Source organism: Tyto alba, unplaced genomic scaffold, assembly GCF_018691265.1.
Source record: "Tyto alba isolate M040663 unplaced genomic scaffold, T.alba_DEE_v4.0 Super-Scaffold_3, whole genome shotgun sequence".
NCBI classification, from domain to species: domain Eukaryota; kingdom Metazoa; phylum Chordata; class Aves; order Strigiformes; family Tytonidae; genus Tyto; species Tyto alba.
The window spans coordinates 14,420,468-14,440,357 of NW_024881304.1; the positions used below are offsets into that span (position 1 = coordinate 14,420,468).

At 44.4% G+C, this 19,890-nt stretch overlaps 1 protein-coding gene across 9 annotated transcripts in view; it reads left to right on the forward strand.

Moving 5' to 3' along the window:
• Window positions 1-7,548: 7,548 nt before the first annotated feature.
• Window positions 7,549-19,890, forward strand: part of MITF (melanocyte inducing transcription factor) — a 112,091-nt gene continuing 99,749 nt past the window's right edge. For 4 of the 9 annotated variants that reach the window (XM_042799567.1, XM_042799570.1, XM_042799571.1 and 1 more), the window contains exon 1: window positions 7,693-7,877. In XM_042799567.1, coding sequence (XP_042655501.1) covers window positions 7,774-7,877 — 104 coding nt within the window. In that variant the 5' untranslated portion in view covers window positions 7,693-7,773. The other 5 variants (XM_032985709.2, XM_009964751.3, XM_042799568.1 and 2 more) reach the window with 4 other exon arrangements.

Sequence of the window (19,890 nt, forward strand, 5' to 3'; positions counted from 1 at the left end):
GGGAACCCTTTTATTTTGTATGGGCAGTTTTGATCTCAACTATGCATAGTTTTGGACCTTGATGCTACCAATTATCTCTGTATAATATGGGTTTAAATTACTTGCCACACTGTTTTGCTAGCTGAGGGCACCCTTTTTGCACATCCAAAAGTGTGAAAGGTAACACAAAAATTCAGTAAATTGGCCCTTACCCTAATTCTTCTGCTTTGAAAACCCCACAAGTCTCAGCAAGTTTTATGTACTAAAGACTTCTTAAATTTTTTTTTTTTTTTTTTTTTTTTTGCTTTGGATATCTGATTCTTTCACTGTTTAGGTTTTGTTTGAAGACAAACTCTTTAGGTGGTGACATAGAAATGAATTGCAGTAGAAATACTGCAGATAAGAAAAAACCAAGAGATTCTGACTTCAGGTGGAGAATATTTTAATACTTAATATAATAATATTTAATATTTTATTCTGATTTCAAGTGGGTAAGAATTTTAAGACATTTGGGGAGAGTTTGTGTTTCATGATGCGTGTGTAAAGTTCTGATGTAAAGGAGAAATATAAGGGTCTTGGTATTTGAGCTCATTGTGACTACTAACTACAAATATTCATATTTCCAATGTAAAAAAAAAAAGGCCTTGGTTGCTTCAAATAGCACTTGTAATGAAATCTCTCTCAAAAGACAGATGAAACACAGGAAGCATTCACAGGATTGTATCAAAATAGAAAGCTTGAGAAAGTTTTCACTGAAAAAATCTGTGCTTTTTCCATTCAAAACTATTATTGGACAGTAGGAAAGAAAACAAACACCTTCCCCCCTAAATTGATGAGATTATGCATATTTTGAAAAATGGGCTGTGATTTTGGTCTCACCTTTTATAATAGGATTTTCAGGAAACGGATTTAGACCTAAGTGTTGTTGACGTGAAGATGACACAGTTTCTCAGGAAAGCTGAGAATAAGGCACTGGAGACCAGCACTGCTGGGCCAAGTTTCCTTTTCTCGATGCACTTTGCTCCTTGTTAAGAGCAGTTTTTTACACGTCTCTACAGGTTGTACTGGTTTAAATACAACAGGGAAAAATTGGCGGAGGAGTACAGTTCGCTTTTGATTTTAAAGCGGTCTAGTTAAACCAGTGCCAGTACTTTGGGCAAATGTATTTAAACCAGTTAACTCTATAATCAATTTAACTAGCACTGTTACTGTACTGAATTACATTAAATCAGCATAAGTGAGAGTTTAACCTGGTTTATCTACATCTGCTTTGTATTTTGCACCAGTTTAATTAACTGGATTTGCACTGTTGTGCTAGCCAAATGAGGTTGCCCTCACAAACTTTATTCCATGGAGTTTTACTGACTTTCAGGCAGTTGTTCCCAGCCTGTATATGGCTGTGTCCAAGTGCCAGTTGGCAATACCTGCTGGGGTCCATCTCTGGCTGCTTCTGCTGCTGCCCTTCCGTCTCCCAGAGAGCCTGCAGAAGCTCAGCAGAGCTTGGCAGGATGAGTTTGCACGCCTTCCTGCAGCATTCTTTGAGAAGCAAGACCCAAATTACTTCCCACCGGGAGAATAACCCTCCGGTCCTCGGGAGGAGCTGATGACTCCTAGCCTGCCGCCAGCTCTTCTGACCTTGGTTTTGGCCTTGCATTTGTCTTTCTCAAGGCAGTATTTCTTAGAGTTGTATTAGCTCAGGAGAACCTCAGCTTTCACCTAAAAGAAAGGCCAACCGCCTACCTCTCACCTTGCAAATGCACCACCATATCCAAGGGGCACTGGGTGTTACTGGCCAGAAGCCTGGTTTAGAGCCTGTCAGATCCTCCTCTCCAGGCCATGGACTGAGGGTGAGAGTCCTCAGGCATCTCTTTTCTGTCCTGCAAATCCCTTCCCTAAATACCTCCCCAGACCAGGGAAGACTAACCATTTGTCCCTGCAGAGGCAGTTGTGGCCCCTGGAAGCCCTCTGTTTGGACCTAGGAACATCTGCCTTGAGCACCAAGCTCAGTCTCTGATGTGGAAATCATGAAGGCTATTCTTTTGGTGAAGAACCAGAGGGAATGACTTAATCCTCAGTCTAGGCCTTTTTTTTTTTTTTTTTTTTCTTAAAGTCAAGTCAGAATGACATTGCTCTTGCAGCTTCTGTTTGCGCCACTGCTGCTGTTGCTAACCAGTGTCATGAGTTAGCATCTGGAAAGAGGAACATGTGAAAATCAAAACAGGGATATTGAACAGCAGAGATTGTCCAGTTCCCCCTTGGATTCTTCCGTTACCGATCCAAATATGGCAGAGATGAAAAAACGGAGGACTAGGAATTAGTGGATGATTCACTAGAGTAACACAATTCATTCAGGAGCCCCAGCTGCAGAATTAATCACCTTCAATTCTGCTGATAAAACCACCCTGGGACTGACAGGGTTTCAGACTTTGTTCCAAACTGATGACACAGTCTTAGAAACTGTATTATAAAATATGAATTCTGCTTATTTCTCCTGGTGTATTCATGTAACGAGGAGGCCCATTTTCAATCTGAGAACTTAAAACCTTTTTCTAAGAGAAGCAGATGTAAACCTTGCAGTCAAATTACTAGACCTGGCAGCAGCATCTTGTGTGGGGCAGGATGCAGAGAGCAAGGCTGTCCTGCTGAGACGTGGGGTAGCTGGCCCATTGTTCTTACACAGAAAATAATTTCTGGATCCCCTCTCAAAACATCTGGTTGCCGCTGGCTGTCTAGCAAAGCCCTGCATGCAAACTGTCAAAGTTGGAGAAATTATCTCTCTGTCTGTGGATGCTGGTTTTCATGTATGTCAGAGATATGCCATGTGCTGTTCTTGTGACAATCAGGCTAAACGGTGATTCTTTGAAAAACCGTATCTGGTATATCCACAGCAAAGCAGCAGTTAAATTTCCACAGGTTTCATCCCTCTCGGACATTTTCCATCCTAAATGGGAGCCGGATTTCCCCACCATTACACTTCTGAGCTGCTATGTGTAGGGAGCTTATGCTGAGAGAAGCTTGTTTGGTTTATTTTCCTCAGTGGGGAGAAGGACACCCTTTGATTTGAAAGCAGAGAGGATGAAAACTGCACGTTATGGGAGACAAAGCTCAAACAGCATGCAGGGTAGGAAGAAACTGTGATTAAATCCTGAGTAAATGTGTGAGGATGTCACTGGGAGGTGGAGGGAGATGAGGACTGAAATGGGGGGAATGCATATTGGGTGGGCAAAGAGATGGGATGGCAGCTGGGGCGGGAAGGAGAATGGGTGACAGATTGGGGGTCTGTAAAGAAATGGTGCAACTGGATAAAAAGGAACTGTTACAAGAAATGAGGCAGGATGACAAAGAGCGTGGGCAGAGAGGGACTCTCTGCTACATCTGACCTGGGGGAGTGAAACAATTTTGAGATATTGGGGATAGGAGATTTTAACTGGCAATATATGCAGCTGGTGAAGCAAATAAACGGGACAGGGATGTTGCTATGAGAGTCTACATAATCTCTCCGTGGGTACTGGAAGCTCTCACTTAAATGCCACCTTAATTCCCGTACTCAATGCTGAAAGCTTTTAAACAAGCCTTCTTCCCTGTAGGGAGAGAAAGAGCAATGACAACTTCTTGTCTTTTAGTCTGCAGGCATGAATTGCATTCTCTTCCTGAATTTCACAGTGTATGATACAGAGTATGAATGCAAAGGTCTGGGAACTTTCTTCAAAATTAATTCAAGTCTGTTTATTTTTTGAATAGCAGCATTGACTGCTTCCTTTCCCCTTGAAATGAATGCACAAATGGTGTGGGGGAATTCTTCCAAACTTGGAACCCTGCTGTGTCGGGTGTCAATTTTTTGCCTACTTATAGAGATATCAATCTGTGTTGCTGCTCCTTGCTGTCAACTAGAGATCCCCAGACTGTGGTCTGAGCAACATTACTGATGGGAGAACCATTTTAAATGGTACTTGTAGGCCAGAAGAAAAGTACAAATTATGAGAAGTATAAGTAAAGTTACTACATATGAGGGAAATGCAGAGTAATAACAGCGTGTGGGGGGGAGCTAGCAGCTCTGCCCTCCATGCTTGCTTCACATTAAATTGTGCACCCCACACTATCTTGAAAATCAATGCTGAAATCACAGGAAATGTTGGTTCAGAATGAGGAAGAGCTGTGTCTCCTGATAAACCCTTCTCTTCGGGAGCTGAATGGCCGAAGTCCTTCAGTCTCCTGAACCTCTGTGCTCCTTTCTCAGACCTGACGAGAATCCAGTCTGAAAAGGAGAATTTGTCTAATAAGCTGAACACATATTTTAGCAGCTTGAGCAGTATCAGACGCATCAGCTGAAAAGTAACTGAACGCTGATGGGAGAGGAGATGTCTGCACGGTGCTGGGGAGCCCAGACGCAATCACTCATGGGTTTTGGAGGGGGTTATGTTAGTTTGAGTGAAGTACAAGACAGAAGTGTCACATGAGCCCTGAGACTGCCTATATTGCTAGAGGTTAATTTGCAGCTCTAGGAAGGAGTTAACAAGGCATTAAAATTTCATTCCATTCGAAAAAAGGGAGAACAATAAAAAAACAAATGTGGACAAATGGAATATTATCTCCAAGGGAACAAACTAACATGTAGTTGTCAATATAGATGCAGTTGTTTGTTTTATTCTGGTTATGATTTGCATTAAAACATTCTTGAAAGCAAGGCCAGTTTGAGGCAATAGAAAACCAAGCTGTGCATTCCCAGTGATCCCTAAATCTGATTATGGGACTGTAGCCCTGATGAAAGCTGACTTTACCTCCTAGAAAGTGTTTGGGACTTGCTTATAGGTCATAGCCTTAGTGGAGTGACAATGCTACAGAAATCCTACCTGCTAAGGGCCTTAGGAGGGTTATATCCATAATGCAAACACTAGGTTAAAGTTCATGTTCTGCCACTGATTTGGTATTTGACAAATAACCTGTCTGTATTTTGTTTTTCACTTTGCTAAATGGGATAATCATTCTTGTTTGCCTCCCTAAAGCTGTTTAACATTCGTGACTGGAAAACACTCAACAGAGCTGTACAGAAATCTAGCTATATAGAATAACTATGGAGAAATCTAAACCCTGCATCAACACAATAGTCACTTCATCTTTAATTTCACCTAATGCGTATTTTGGGTTTAATTTAAATTTCTTTCTGGCAAGCCAACTGCAATGTTGGCATAATAGGATTCATTTTTAACCATCATGTTTGTTTTGGGGCATGCTTACATATTAGTATCCTGCTTAGGCACAGTGGAAGTATTGTTCCTTCACCCTGAAAAATAAACTCTAAAAAAATATTATAAACTCAAATGACATCTATTATGAATAGAATAAAGCTTTGTATGACTCAGCAAAACAGTGTGAAGGTCCCAATTAGCTCAGGTGCAATGAGAAATCACCCCCATCCGAACACCAAAGACAAACTGCATTGCACTGAGGAGGGATGAAAGACAGAAATAAAAGCTTCCTGGTCTGATGAAAAGAAACCCAGCTTCCTCTCTCCCTGCGAGCTGTACACACCAGCCCTACTGAAACTGCAGTATCTCAAATGGAGCAGCTATGCCTAGGACATATATATACTAGATTTTAGTTCTTTAGACTTGCGCTATAATTAAAACTGTACATTTCAAAGAGTGGAAGAGAATATCTCATTTTTACACCTGGAAAAATAGAAGCGAAGTCATTACGAAGAGATGAGTTCTGATGCTTACTCCCTTGCAACACATCATGTCGCATTTGTTCACTCATGAAAACAGAGCTCATCAGAAGCACTCCCTAATCCACAGAGGCTCAGGCTGTAAATGTAGCTTAGCAGTGGGTTTTTTCTAAGTTGTTTTTAATTGTTTGTTTGTTGGTTGCTTTTTTTTCCCCAAAGCACTGTTAGCAAGCCTACTCCTCTGTCAAGCTATCCCAGCCATCTGCCAATGTGGGCTCAAAAGAACATTCTTCAGGGCCTTATCCAACTTGTATCTGATTCATTAAAGTAATTACTCTTGCTCTTAAGTCATTGCTTGGAGTTTGGCAGCTCCAGAATAGTCTGGGACCTAAATTTCTAAACCAAGATAAAATTCTTGCTTTCATTTCATTAAATTTCCCATTGCCTGAAATGACCGAAGGTCCTGGCTGTCCGGGTGTGAGAGTCCCCAGTGCAGCACTGAGCTGCTTCGGCAGCTGTGACCAGGAAAAGGCTCTTTTCTGACTATATGGTCTGATGGAGTTGGTGGTGCTGCACTGGTGCAACGTGAGTGGTGTGATTTTTTAGCTGCTAGTGCTATAATGGCACCAGAATGATTTGGCATCAGCTATCAATAGCGTCCTCAAATGCCCTGAGCCTCTGAGTTGTGCTGTGACTTCATTTAGTGAGGAAAAAGCTCTGGGGAAATGCCATGAATGAAATTTCTGAACTGGAAGGTCCCTGTCACCCTAATGTCACAGCAGCTAAGGAAACAGGACAGAGCTGAGGAAGGTTTCTCATTCTCTGGATGGTAGAGGTACATCCTGATGGTTAGTGCTGATACACAGCCCCATTCCTGAAATCCAGCTCCCTGCGGCACTGTGGCCTCCCACCAAAAGCCCCACCTGAAGAAAGCAAGGAAGAGCCAAAGAGGAACATTTATCAAGTCCAGAACGGGACCCTTCACCTTCAGAGTCTTTGAAGCTGAGGAAAGACCAACCCCGTCACTCACGGGGGCTGAGCAGGCGCAGGACATCCCTGATACCACCCAAATGCCCCTGTGCCAAGACGTCCTCGCCCACCCTTCCATGCCAGTTCTCCCTGGGGCCTTGCACCCGTTGTGGGAACAACGGACCAGGGCAGAGACTTAACTCCGTGCTCAAATATTACCTGCTCTTTGTTTCCTAATCCTGCAGGAGCCAACCTGGAAGATGAGGTTTCATTAAAATATTTCTGTGGCAAATATTTGAAATCCAGCTGGCTCTCACATGTTTAATTTTATTGCACCCCTCTTCACAATCTTTATGAGCTTTTGCCTATTTATAAAGGCAGGCAAAGCTTGAAGGAAGCCTCTTGGAGCTACCAATTCTCCTGCCGAAAAGCGCACGCCGTCCTGGGACGTGAATACCCATTGCTCGTGCACCTGGAAAAATAAATTACCATAGATGTCGTGTGCCTACACCCCCCTCCGCTCTAGGTGTTTTTGCATTCGAACCCATCGCTCCCTCCTCTGCTTAACATCACCTCCACCTCTAGCTGAGTTCCCGCCAAGGCCTAACGCGGTGCCCAAACCCGCGCAGGTGTGTCGTCGTGCTGCCCGGCCGCCAGCTGCTCTTTGCCTGACCAAAAAACATTTTTTTTTATTTTTTTTTTTTCATGCCAGACGTTTCCAAGCGTACCACGACGAAACGCGGTTTGCGTTGGCACCTCCGCGGCGGGGCAAACCCGCCGGCCTTGGGCTGAGGGCGAAAGGAGCCATATCCCCAACCTCCCGCTCGGCTGGAGCGGAGGGGCGGGCGTGACGTCATCGCTGCCTGGCGTCAGAGCCGTGTGACGCCAGCCCTCAGGGGCGGGGGGCAGGTGGCGGGCGCGGTTCGGCGCCCCCGGGCTGACAGCGGCGGGCACGGCCCGGCCCGGCCCGGCGCGGCCCGGCGGGAGTTGTAGTGCGCGGCGGGCGGAGGCGGCCGGGCCGGCCCCGGGGCGGACTACAAGTCCCAGGCGGGGCGCTGTGTGTGTGTGTGTGTGTGAGTGTGTGAGGGGGAGCGGGGCGGCGCGGCGGGGCTCGGCGCGGCGGTAACCTCCCGTCTCTCCCTCTCGCAGCGGCGGCGACGATGCAGGCGGAGTCGGGGATCGTGCCGGACTTCGAGGTGGGCGAGGAGTTCCACGAGGAGCCCAAGACCTACTACGAGCTGAAGAGCCAGCCCCTCAAGAGCAGGTGGGACGGCCGGAGACCCGCACCGCCCGGGGGCTGAGAGGCCGGAGGCGGCGCGGCCGGGGGGGGGGGGTGGGTGGGGGGGGTGGTTCACCGCGTTCGGGTTAGAAACGCTAAAAATCCCCGAACCCCCCGGCGCTGAGGGGGGGAGGCATCCTGCGCAGCGGGGCGGCCATTTAGCGCTTCCTGCCATAATAGCGGCGTTGTCGGGCGGGGAGGGCGGGCCGGGCCGGCGTTATGTAAAGGGCATTGTTGGCCGTGCGGGGCCTCGGGGAGCCCCCGCCGCCCGTGGGCTCCCCCGGGTGTCCGTGGAGGGTGGGACGTGAGGCACCGGCGGTACCTGCCCACGGTGAGCGCCGCTCCCCGCCCCCCCCCCCCCCCCGGGCAGGTGCGGCCGCGCTCGGGCGGGGTCAGCGCGAAGCTGCAAAGTTGTTGCAAGGTCTTGGCGGCGTGCGAGGTGGTTTTTGGGGTTGTTTGGGGTGTTTATTATTTTTTTTTTTTTCCTTGGCTTTGACAGCGGGTTTGTTACTTGTTCTTAGGGTCCGGAAACTTTTGCTTAGGTGCGTCGCTTTTTTCCCGAAGTATTTTCTCCCTGAGATACACACTTTGTTTTTATCTGGAGCAGCTGCGTTGCATAGATATGGCCCTTAAAGGAAAGTAAGGCAGTGTGTGTTTCTCTCCCTTGCGGGATGTTAGGTACTTGCTTTTTCTGCTAGTGCTGGAAAAAGAAAGCAAATAAATGCTCTCCCACCCCTTGAGCATCCACCTTGTCAGCACTAGCATATTTCTCCCTCCTCTGCTTTTTCATTCAAAGTACTCTGGCAGTAAGGAACCCTCCATTTCATCACAACACTCTTAAGCAGTACTCAGTTGAATATAAGGTCGTTGTTGCTCCAAGTGTATCTTGTTTGTAATCGAGTCTGTTGTTAGCCTGTCTTAATAGGCATAGGTTTTAGTTTGGAACAGTGCTCTTCGTATGCCTGTGTGTGTGTTTGAAAAATGAGTGAGAAGGTAAATATTTTTAAAAAATTGTGCTAGAATGAGCTGAGGTTGTACTGCCTGTCAGACAGACTTCAAAGTAAACAAATGGATTTGTGATCATGCTCTGAATGCTTAAGAAACATCGAAGATTAGCAAAAGATGTTAAATATTCTGTCACTGGTGCAAGGAATGGCAAATCAGGGCTACCTCCTGCAGTCTGTCTTTCGGGCAGCCCTGCCTTGTGCTGAACCTCTGGTCTTGCCGAGAAATGGTAGAGGTAGTGGTGATGTGCAGCCTCTCACAGCCTGACAGGCCAGACAACCTCACCAAAGCTGCTAGAACTTCTCTGCCCTCCAAGGCTGCGTGGTGAAGTTGCTGTTATCCAGGTAATTAGCTGGGAGCCAGGCTAATGTGCAGTGAGAGGACAGTGAAGGGAAGATGGGTTCACCCACAGTGGTGGGTTCCAGCTGGGATGGAGGCATCTGGGAGACCCACAGGGCTTCGGGTTCAGTGCCTGAGTTGCTGGTGGAGTGCAACAGTCGGGGGGTAGATCGTGACAACTTCAGCATTGTCAACTAGCCCTGTTTGCGCCAGCAGTGGGTTCTAACTGGTATGCAGGATTTGTTCCTTTATGGTCGTCCACTTTGTAGTCAGGAATTTGTCTAGGCCTTCAGATGGTGTGGACACGGAGCACAGATAGCAGGTCTGCATTTGACCCTGTACAGATGTTCCAACTGCTTTTAATTCCCGTGACTTGATGCTTTGGGACGCGAATCCATCCCTGCATTGTTCGTTTCTCTCAGGGGGAAACTAATAAGGATACTCTGTAATGAAGCACAGGAGTATTTGGCTATCTTCTAAATGTTGTCACCTCAAATGTCCCTGGACTGAATTGCCCCAGTACATATTTACCTACTACTCCTGCAGAGCCAGCACTGCTCACCCTTTGGGCTTAAAGGGATCCCTGTGTCAGTCATCCTGAGGGTGCCTCGGGCCAACTTCTAGTCCAATGTTTCCAGGAGGGCTTGTTGGGTAGGAGAAGTGACCAGCTTGCCCCAGTGTGCCTTGTGTCTCCCCACACGTACCCATGCGTACAAGAAGAGGGAGCCCCGAGGGTGGAATAACAACCCCTGTTTTTTCTGGCAGATAGCAAACTGACATGTTAACCTCAGCGTGGAGCCTGCCCAGCTCACATACAGCTCCTACCTCCAGGTGGAGTCTCAGTTGTCTTCCTGGTCTTGTGGGAGATGAAGAAGCAAAGGAGCCAGGGGCCCTTGCCAGGTCCATATAAACCTGTCCCTGGAGCCAGGCTGATAAAACTTGATGATAACAGGAGGCAAAAGTTGCTCACAAACCTGTTTGCTTCATGATCATAGTCTAAGAGGACTTCTGTAGTCCTTCAGCTTTGCTCAGGCCTGAAACCAGTCTGACTGATGATTATCAAGGGTATCCAACATCACCCTGCTGCTTTCTCTCGTGGATGTAAATCAGGAGTAATTGCACAGCAGTCAGTGAAACAGCACCAGGTCAGCGTGGTGTAGCGATGGCACTGTGGCCATGGGAATTGCTTTCTTACTGTCTTCTCCTCAGCCTTGCTCTGGAAAGGTGCCTCAGGAGCAGGCAAACCGTAGGCAAGAGTTGATGTTGGGAGATGAGTCTGAATAGTGATCTACTCTTCTTTTCCCTGGTGAGAACTACTGATTTCCTAGCAACATTTAGGACTTTCTCTGATCTTTTTTAACCATAAGATGTGAGAAGCATCCTTGGCTTACTCATAGCAGCTGAAATTGTGAGTACAGAGAAGAAGCCACCCAGCTCAGAAATGTGTAAGAATGCCAGTGCTCTGAACCAGGAAGAAAGTTTTTTTGTTGTCTAGTTTAACTCGGCCCTGCCGATATTGCTGTCCCTCACTCAGTAAAACTCCTATTCGCTTCTTCCCAGATTGCTTGTTTTCCAATAAATGTCATCCAGTTAAAGATTTCTCCTCTTCGGTGTGCCCTCGCAGTTACTCCATCCATATTTCATAATTCAAGTCTGCAATCCAAAGCCACAAGGGGTCTGATAATAAAAGCTTTTTTGCAGTAAATACTGTACTAACTTAGGCCAAGCCACAATTGAATGCTAGAGGCCAAGGAAAAATGTAAGCCCAGCAAAAAGCTTTAATCACAAGGGATGGAGAATACATGGGGCTGAGATACATCAGTGCCAACCATATTTCCTAAACCCCTCAGCCGCATGAGAAGTTAGCTCCTTGTGCTAAGTGCTAGCTACAGTTAAGGGTTCTCTGGAATTTGCTGTGGTTGAGTGTCTTTGAAAACTGAGGAGATGTTTCAGTCACTTTGGTTTCTCCAGAGTCACTTTTCACTGTGGGAGGAAACTGGACGGTATGACTAGCCAGTATTGAGACTGATTTTTTCTTTTCTTTTTTTTTTTTTTTTTTCTTCCCTCACATTCATACTGTATTCCTCTCCTACCATATTTCCAAAGGATAATAGTTTTGCTTTATAAGTACATACACTTAAATATGTATACGTTTGTATAATGAAAAAGTAAATAAGATTTATTTTCTGGTATAAGGAGAGCGCAGTGAGATCTACAGAGTTTTATTTTCAGGCAATCAGTTGAAGAAAATAATCAGTTATTACCAAAAGTAAACACAGATCCTGATGTGTCTGCATGCAGTTATCAGGACGCTGTAGGTTTAAGTTCAATCTATCATACCACTAATGTGGATTCTTTAAATCATTTTCCTCACTAAAGCAACGTTTTGAATATCAAACTGGTATCTGGAAGTAAAGACTTTACAGTCTGCCTTTGTTCAGGGCCATCTAAAATAACCCAGATGTGCCAAATGCAGCAAAACCCCCCTACGTTCAGTTGTTTTTCTCTGTTTTTTGGTTCTTTGCAGTGTGTGTCCATTTGGGTGGTGTGCGTGGCCTAGCAAGTGTCAGCAATTTGTTGTCAGTTGATGTAATTTACTGCCTTGCTCTTAATAAAACCACGTACGTGCAGGTAAATTACTATTTGTGCTATTTTCTGTTGCCCTTTCCCAGCTTACTTATTTTCAAACTGGTTAAAAAGCACCTGAATGATGCAGTTACTGAAGTATTTTTAGTGGAAAAAATTATTAGGAAATGCTTTTATGTTGCATGATAGTTTTTTTAGGAAGCTTATTATTGCTTTATGAGCAATAGCATTGAGATGTAGAGCTTGTCATATTTAAAGCAGTGATGTTTTTTATAAAATTATCATCATTCCTGGTGCCCAAATGCTTTTTTAAATGTAAATCTTCAATATTTTACTTATATCAGCTAGTATCTCATCTCTGTCAAATTAAGATCCTCTGTAAAGCACCCCTTTTCTCCCCCCACCGTTGTACTGTGCTAAACGTTGACGTCTTGATTTAGTTGAAACTTCCCTTTTAATACACAGTGTTTGTTGAGGAAATATTAATTTCACTAGAGGCACACATTTTTGAAATGTATACTTACTCTGGAGCCAGAAAGGACTTTTCTAAAGTGCCTTAGTCTGCAGATGAGCAAATTTAATTTTGTAAATGAACTTTGTAGCGTGATTAAATTTGAACTTGATTACATTAGGCTTCTCAGCATTGAGTTTGTGCCTTATTGGAGGTAGTCTTTTCATATTACTGCTATTTATGGATCTTATTCAAGTGTTTTATATTCTGGTTGGGTTCTGCAATGCAGTTTGTTCAAGCTACTGCTTATATCTGTTCCAGTTGTGCAAGAAGTGGAAAATATCCTTTATTTAGAACAGGTCACATGTGCTTGCATCCAGGAACTGCGTCTCAGTGTGTTTAAAAAAAAAAAAAAAAAAAGTATCGTGGAGGAACAGATTTTAAAAGTTCCTGAAATATTTTTCCGTCTGTTCCAGAGGAACATTACATATTTTAAACTAAAAGGTAATAATAGCTGGGTTTGAAGTGATACGTAGGCTAGCACTGACTGAAGTCAATGGTAAAAGTCTTAACCGACGTCAGTGGGAGTAGAGCTAAGCCAAAAGTACGTCTCTTTGAAATTTCTCCGGTAACATTTTTGTGAGTGAGTCAATAATCTCATGTTTATTCTGCACCTCAAATTCGCTTCACTGGGAAGGAAACCCTCGCCACATCTTTTTGTACTTTGTTATTTTTGAAAACAGTCTTAAACAGAAAGGCTGCAAGTGGAGTGTCTATTGTATAAACATGTGGAGACAATAAACGGCATTTCTTTGTATTTCTTTATACTGGGAGCCGGTGCTGCTCCCTGTCTGTAGCAGAGCATTTTCCATGGTGAGAGATCCTTGTTGACCTTTTCCTCTTCTGCGAAACTCTCACTCTGTTATTTGCAGTAGGCATTTGCTATTTAGCAAGGAAACAGAAATAGCCCATGAAATTCAGTTCAGCACTTGCTTTGATATGAACTATTGAACGTCACCTTTTTGCTTCCCTAGCCGGCTTTCCTCGGGAGGATTTTGTTCAGCTGCCAGGCTGATCAGAGAGAGCACAGATATTTTGAGGCTGAGCTAACTGCACTGACCACGCACCATTTAGCATGCACATGTATTTTCTTTTTATTTATCAGACTGCAGCCTATTAGTCGTGTGTAAGTATGTATGCATTCTGCATGAAATAAACCTTTCTGATGAGCAGGAAGCTCCCCTAGCTGGCTACTATCGATTTGCACAATCCAGGTGATAATTTGAATCAATATAGTCTTCTGCCTTATAAATGGCTGAAAGTAAACAGTTGCAGCCCTGCTGATGGATACCCGGGGTGCCCCTGGCACTGCTTGTTTCCCCACGTGTAGTGGAGGTAATTTCATAAGCCTCTGGACCAGAATTTTTGGGGCTGCTGTGAATCTACCAGTTGTCATTAAGAAGTCATTGCGGAGTTTATTCTGCACTGTGTATGTTTTTATTTGGCACATAGGGTGATATATCAGAGGTCCTTTCCAGCACAGTGGTAGGCAGTGTGAGTAATTCCTGCTGTACAGTTTGATCAGGATCTAGAAGAAAACTGGGAAAAGAGAGCAGAAGAGACTTGGAGATGCGTTATTTTATAAACAAATTCAGCCTCTCATCGCGTTCTATGATTAAAAGTTTAATGGGAAGAAATCTATACAGCTGCTTAAGAATGAGGGTACAGGAGAAACCTGTTCCAACATTAACTATGCTGTCCTCCTGTTTCTAGCTTTTCTTTCTAAAGCAACACACTTTAAGACTTTGAAAATGAAATGGAAGGTGTAATTTTCTGTTTACTTTTCTGCTAAAAATTGAAATTGTGTGTTGGCTGTTAGCTGTCTTCTGAGAACGATCTGCTGTTTCAGTGTTGAGAACATAACAAGAGTCCAACTTCCATTAAGCTGGTCAGGCTCTTAGCCATTATTGTCTCTCTTGTTCTATTTTAGATTCAAAAAGTTTTTGAAATACATTGGTTGTAACATTTTTGTTTGGTAAAACTCACAGTCTTTTAATATAATTTGTGCTGGTACAAAGACAACATGATTAAGCAGCATGGCACAGCAGATTTTCCTGGATGGTTAACTGTTGCATCACTATCGTATTATACTAGAACTGTGATTATTTTATTTATTTGTTTTTAATAATCCCAGCAGCTAAACAGTAACAGGACTGTTGACTTACATGTAGTTTTACACTTCAGACCAGCGAAAAACAGCACAGGAAAAGGAATATTGTTTCATATTAATAATATAACAATACTACTGCTTTATCTGCAACAGCTGTAAAAGAGCTGATGCTGCTTTGAGTGTCAAGATTGAAATATTTAGATTCACTGGGACCGAAGACCATAATACAGTCTGGAACAGATCAGCCAGTCCTCCAGCCCATCTCCAAGGTAGAAGTTATGTGTGGTTTGCAGTGCTAGACACGCCAAGGGTCTACTTGCTGTGGATGGGCACTAGCGATTTTTGGGTGCCTTTTAAAAGGGCTCTGGCCCGGTATCTTTGGCCAGAATTTCAGTTTGCGACTTGCATAGACCCTAGTCATCAATGCCCATAGGCTTCACCTGAGAATAAGTGTTTCAAAGAGGATATAGGAGTGTCCAAGTGAAAGAGAATAGTGTGGGTACTACTGGTACAAGTACAAAAATTGTGAAGATTAGTAAGGAAAGCTTGCAATACAACTGCTATCTAATACATTAACCACTAATAATGACTTTGGATCGAGCTCATTTTTTCTGGTAACATCTCTGCTTCAAGGGCTGCTGTAATGTTTGTGTTAGCAGCTTTCTGCTAAGCATGCAAGCCAGGGTCTGGTGGTTTTATAGCTTTTTTTTTTTTTTTTTTTTTTCTTCAGTGGTGATTATGTAGAAACCCTCTGTAGGCTTCCCCGCCCTGACCTGCTGCTCACAGCTGCTGCATGGACTGGACTGGCAGGTTGAAGGGCAAAAATGCGTTGCTGTGCTGTATAATTACTTCTTCCAGCACGAGCCAACAGAGCTGCTTGCTGTGATGATTGTTACCTATACTGCTATGTAAAGTAGAATGCAAGTTTAATGTAGGGTTTGGGCTAGTATTTTAATGTTGTAATTAACAGCTTCTAACAGTAAACAAGTTTTTCTGAAATCAGTTCCCATGAAGATTATTCCTTTACAATGTAGGCAGACATACATTTGCAGATGTGGAGTTTATGAATTCTGTATGACTTGGAGAAATGAGCATCGAGATCAAATAAATATCTTTTTTTCAGACCCTTCTTCTCTCACTCTAGAATATCACAGGTATGGTGCCAGGCGGCTGGAGATCAATCCTGCAGTCAGTATTTCATAGGGACATTTTGGTTAAGGGAAACAGTCGCATTTGAGATGATGCGGCAGTTCCCATCTCTTGGAAGAACTGGATTCATCCTCCTTAAATGCTTCCCAAGAAATGGCGATCTACTTTCACAGGTATGTTGCACCTCCATCGGTGCTGTTCTTTTCACACAAAATGGGCATAAACCCACCTGAACCTGCTGATTAGGCTGGTGTGGCTGGGGGTGCCATGCTGGGGGTGGCCTAGTGTTCTCAGACCATCTTGTGAGACCGTTTGTGAAGAGACCCCTGAAGTTGCAGGGAGTAGGAAGAAGGTTTGTGTCTGTTCAAAGCTACAAAGGCAAGCTTCATTTGTCTGTGTGCAAGGATTATGTGCCTGGTTCAGCCCACTGTTACGCTGAATAATTTATTAGTGATGAAATCCAAGTGAAAAGGACTTTACATGGTGAAAGTTAGTGTTTTGGGTACCTGGAAAGATATTGATCGTCTTTGAGATATTTAGGCACTGGAAGCTTGCAAAATTTAATGTGTTTAAAGCATCACACCAGTAACAGATACTGTATTGTCAAAGCTTGCTTGTAACTCTGGGATGCTGACACACTGTTTTTTTGTCTTCTCAGTATGTGAGAACACAAACTGCTGTATGAATGGTGGATGCCTAGTAGGGCAGGGGCATTGGGGTCTGGAGACCAGAGAAAAGTAAGAAGTGGGAACAACCAGAATGTCCTGAATGAAGGATGCTTCAGAGAATGGAGACAGGAACGGTGAATGATCGTTACAAATCTTACCGCCAGCTATCCTGTTGTAACATGTACAGAAAATAGGAATTACTGTGATCCTTTTTGGAGGAAAAGCATCTAGCTTGGGATGGAGGTAAATCAGCTGGGAATTGTTTCAGGGTGAGAAGATGGGAGCACACTTTGGAATCTGTCAGATGGTAAGAGATAGGGAATGTGGGCAAGGGGGGCTTGTGGTCCTGGAACTTCAAACTGGGAAGTCAGAACAGTACAATAGAGCTAGAAAAGGATTTTTGGGATATCTGAGGGGAGAGCCTGCCTGAGCATGGTTTGTCCATATTTACTATTTCCTTTCAGAATTCTTTGGGTTTTACCTAAATAAAGGAGGAGAGAGTTTGTGTAAAATATGGTTTACTTTGGAAGTGCTTTTCCTGGATGTGTCCCTGCATGGTAATATCCAGCTGTAAAGCCAAACTAGGAATATAGAGGTACAGCCCCTTTTTATAATGTTTGTGGACTTCGGTCTGAATGAATCGGAATGATACTGAGATGTGTACACATTCGGAAGGGAATGATCTTACAGAAAAGCAGAGGGAAAAAAACTCTTACGGGCTGTTCATTGGAAGCTGGAAGGAGTTCAGGGGGGTGTGGGGCTCTTGCAGTGGGTCTCCTGGGATGCCATTAACTACTGTGTTTGGGTTTCTGCTCAGTCTAGCAAGCTTTATTTTATTTGTACCAAATATTTACAATTCTACCCAAGCTCAGCCAAGCCAGAGGCACATCCCAGATGTCAGTCTGTCTAGTGAAGGTATAGACATGGTTCAGAAGAGTTGCTGGGATCATTTATTTATTTATTGCTGTTGTAACATGAAGGTTGCTATCTGATAAATAATTATTCCACCCTTGGAGAAGGCACATTGTAAATCTGTTAAGCTGCTCCTTTGTTTGTTAGGATTGTGCATAATGAGTTTGGAATTTAAGATTAGTAGTGTGCTGTGCAACTGCTCATTTTGTGACCTCATCCTCCTGCTCTGCTCGCCTGCCTGTCCACCTGTCACATCCTGTTGGGCACCTAGGGCTATATTCATAAGGGAAACTTTGGTTTAGTGTTGCATCATCTCATTTTTATGTGTTCTACTGCCTAGTGGAATTAAAAAAAAAAAAAAAAAAACAAACAAAACCACCATGAGGTAGGTGTTTGGGTTCCTTACAGAACGCATCGGGGAAAGGCGGCTTCAAAGAAGGCTTATGAAAACTGGCATATGGAGTGAGGGATTGCCTGAGTCAGCCAGTGAAGGGTGTAAGAGGCTGATGTTGGTGTCGTACACTGTCCCTTGAAGATTTGGTTGTCTGGTCTAGGTGAGCTGTTGCTAAACCTTTCTCGGAGCGACGTGCCAAAGACAGTTCTGTTTTACAAAGATGAGGAAGAGCAGGTAGTACGACATCCCCTTACCCCAGCTTTATTGACCTGGGACTCAGAAGTTTTGAGTTTGAGTCCTGTATGTGACTCAAAACATGGGATTGAAAATGTCCCCCACCCTTTGGAGTGCCCAGACCAGTAAGCCATGGGCTTTTTGAGGTGTCTGTTTTGCAGCAGCTAGTCCGTTTTGCCTTGTATAGTATTCATTGAGCTGGTAGGGGCAGGAGTGGCTTAGTGTAACACAAGGGAATGATAATTCACCTGGGATGGTTCTCACGCTGCTCCAGAAAATAGTTATTTGTACAAAGTGGAACAGCTCTACCAGGAGGTAAGGAAGATGTGCTCAGAAATTAGATCATTTTCAGCTCCATCTGTTTCTAAAAGGTAGTTGTCCAAATCTCTGTAGTTGAGGTCACAGCATGAAATATGAGGATCTGCTTGAAATACAAGTGGTGGTATTTGGGGCACAGGGAGTTGGATCTTTAGTGTTATGGGAACCAGAGATTCCTGAATTGTTGCAGGAAGGCAAGGAGGTCGAAGGGTGGTATTGAACTCTGATGGTACTGATGGCTGAAGGGCCTCTCTGAGTGGTAAGTATTGCTGAGGAAGCTGTCAGGTAAAGGTGTATATTAAGAGTGAGACAAGTATACGTTATTTCTTAAGAGCGCTTAATTTTTTAGGAATGTGAAATCATTCGTGGTACAGCAAGAAAAGCTTGAACCTATGTAGAAGTGAGTTACAAAGGAGTAAAGTGAGTAAGTCAGGAGGTGAAATATGATTGTGTCTCTATCACAAACTTGTTTTTTTGATTTAGCTTGTTGCACAATTACAGTTTCAATTTAATTGCAAAACTATTCTGCAAGAGATAATTTAGTTCCCAGCTAATACAGCTTCTGATATTTGCGGTGCTGTTGGAGCTGCTGGCCCTGAAGATGCTGTGGGCCAGCAAGGACTATCTGTTTTTCAAGCGTGTCAAGTAGTGTAGAAAAGCATGAAGCAGATCTGCCTGTTAAGGGGATCTCAGAGGTTCTGGAGCTGCCCCTGCAAAGAGAACAGGGCTGTCTGGAAGGGGCCTGGTGCTGCTGCTGCATGTTTGCAGAGCTGAGGAGGGTCTTCCTTGCAGCCTTTTTGGTATTTCCCAAAGGAATCAGCCACCCTACCTTTACAGCAGCCTGCTTTCTGGGAGAGATCCCTCTGAGTAGGCAGTAATTACCGTCTTTCTAAAGGAGTCCTCCTTTGTGGAGGAGACTTGTTAATTATCCCTCACTTAACCTTTCTAACGAAGGTGCTTGTAAGAGTTGTGCTGGGGTGCTGTGATCTCCATAACACAAAATTTCCCTCCTCAGGGTCTGCAGCGATCTCACGCACCGATCTGGGGGGAGGGAGGTGTATGTGTGTGTCCTTGGATCTCAGGTGGGATCTTTAGGGACTTGCTCTTTGAAACTGTTGACCATTTGGCCTTTTGCCTCGCAGCACCACTTGAGACTATAAATAGACCTTCAGAGGAACAGGTCCGATGATCTCGTGTTCCCGAACGCCGTTCTGCTGTGCCACATGTCGTGCTGCGTTACCAGCTCGGTGAAAGGAGGCTGGTGAGAAAAGGTGGCTCTTGCAGTGATCTGCAACCTGCAGCATCTCTGATGGTGGGCGCAGTCTCAGCTGGTAATCCCACCATTTTCATACCCAGGGCTTCTCCTCCGCAGCCTGGGCAGTAGAGCTCTTTTAGGTAGGCACAGAGACAGAGGCACACGGAAGATGACAGGTCCTGCTCTCCCAAAGGATTGTGAGAGCGTCAGTGTGCTCTCGTTACGGCACAATGTTCAGCAGATCGTGGTGATGCCCTTGTTTGTGCCATCCTGGCTGGCTGATGTGGAAAACCAGGACTACTGCAGAAAAAAGCATATTAATGATCTGAAGAAGAAATGCTTTAGTGATTTCTTGCAGCTCCTCCTCACATAACTACTGGGTTTGCTCACTCGCCTGTTTTCTCATATCGTTTTTGGGATGTGCTATGAGCTGGAGGATGGTACTGGTTTGTATGGTTACCAGTCTCATCCCCTGCTATCTGATAACTCTTGCCCCGTTGCTATGAAACGTTTTAGT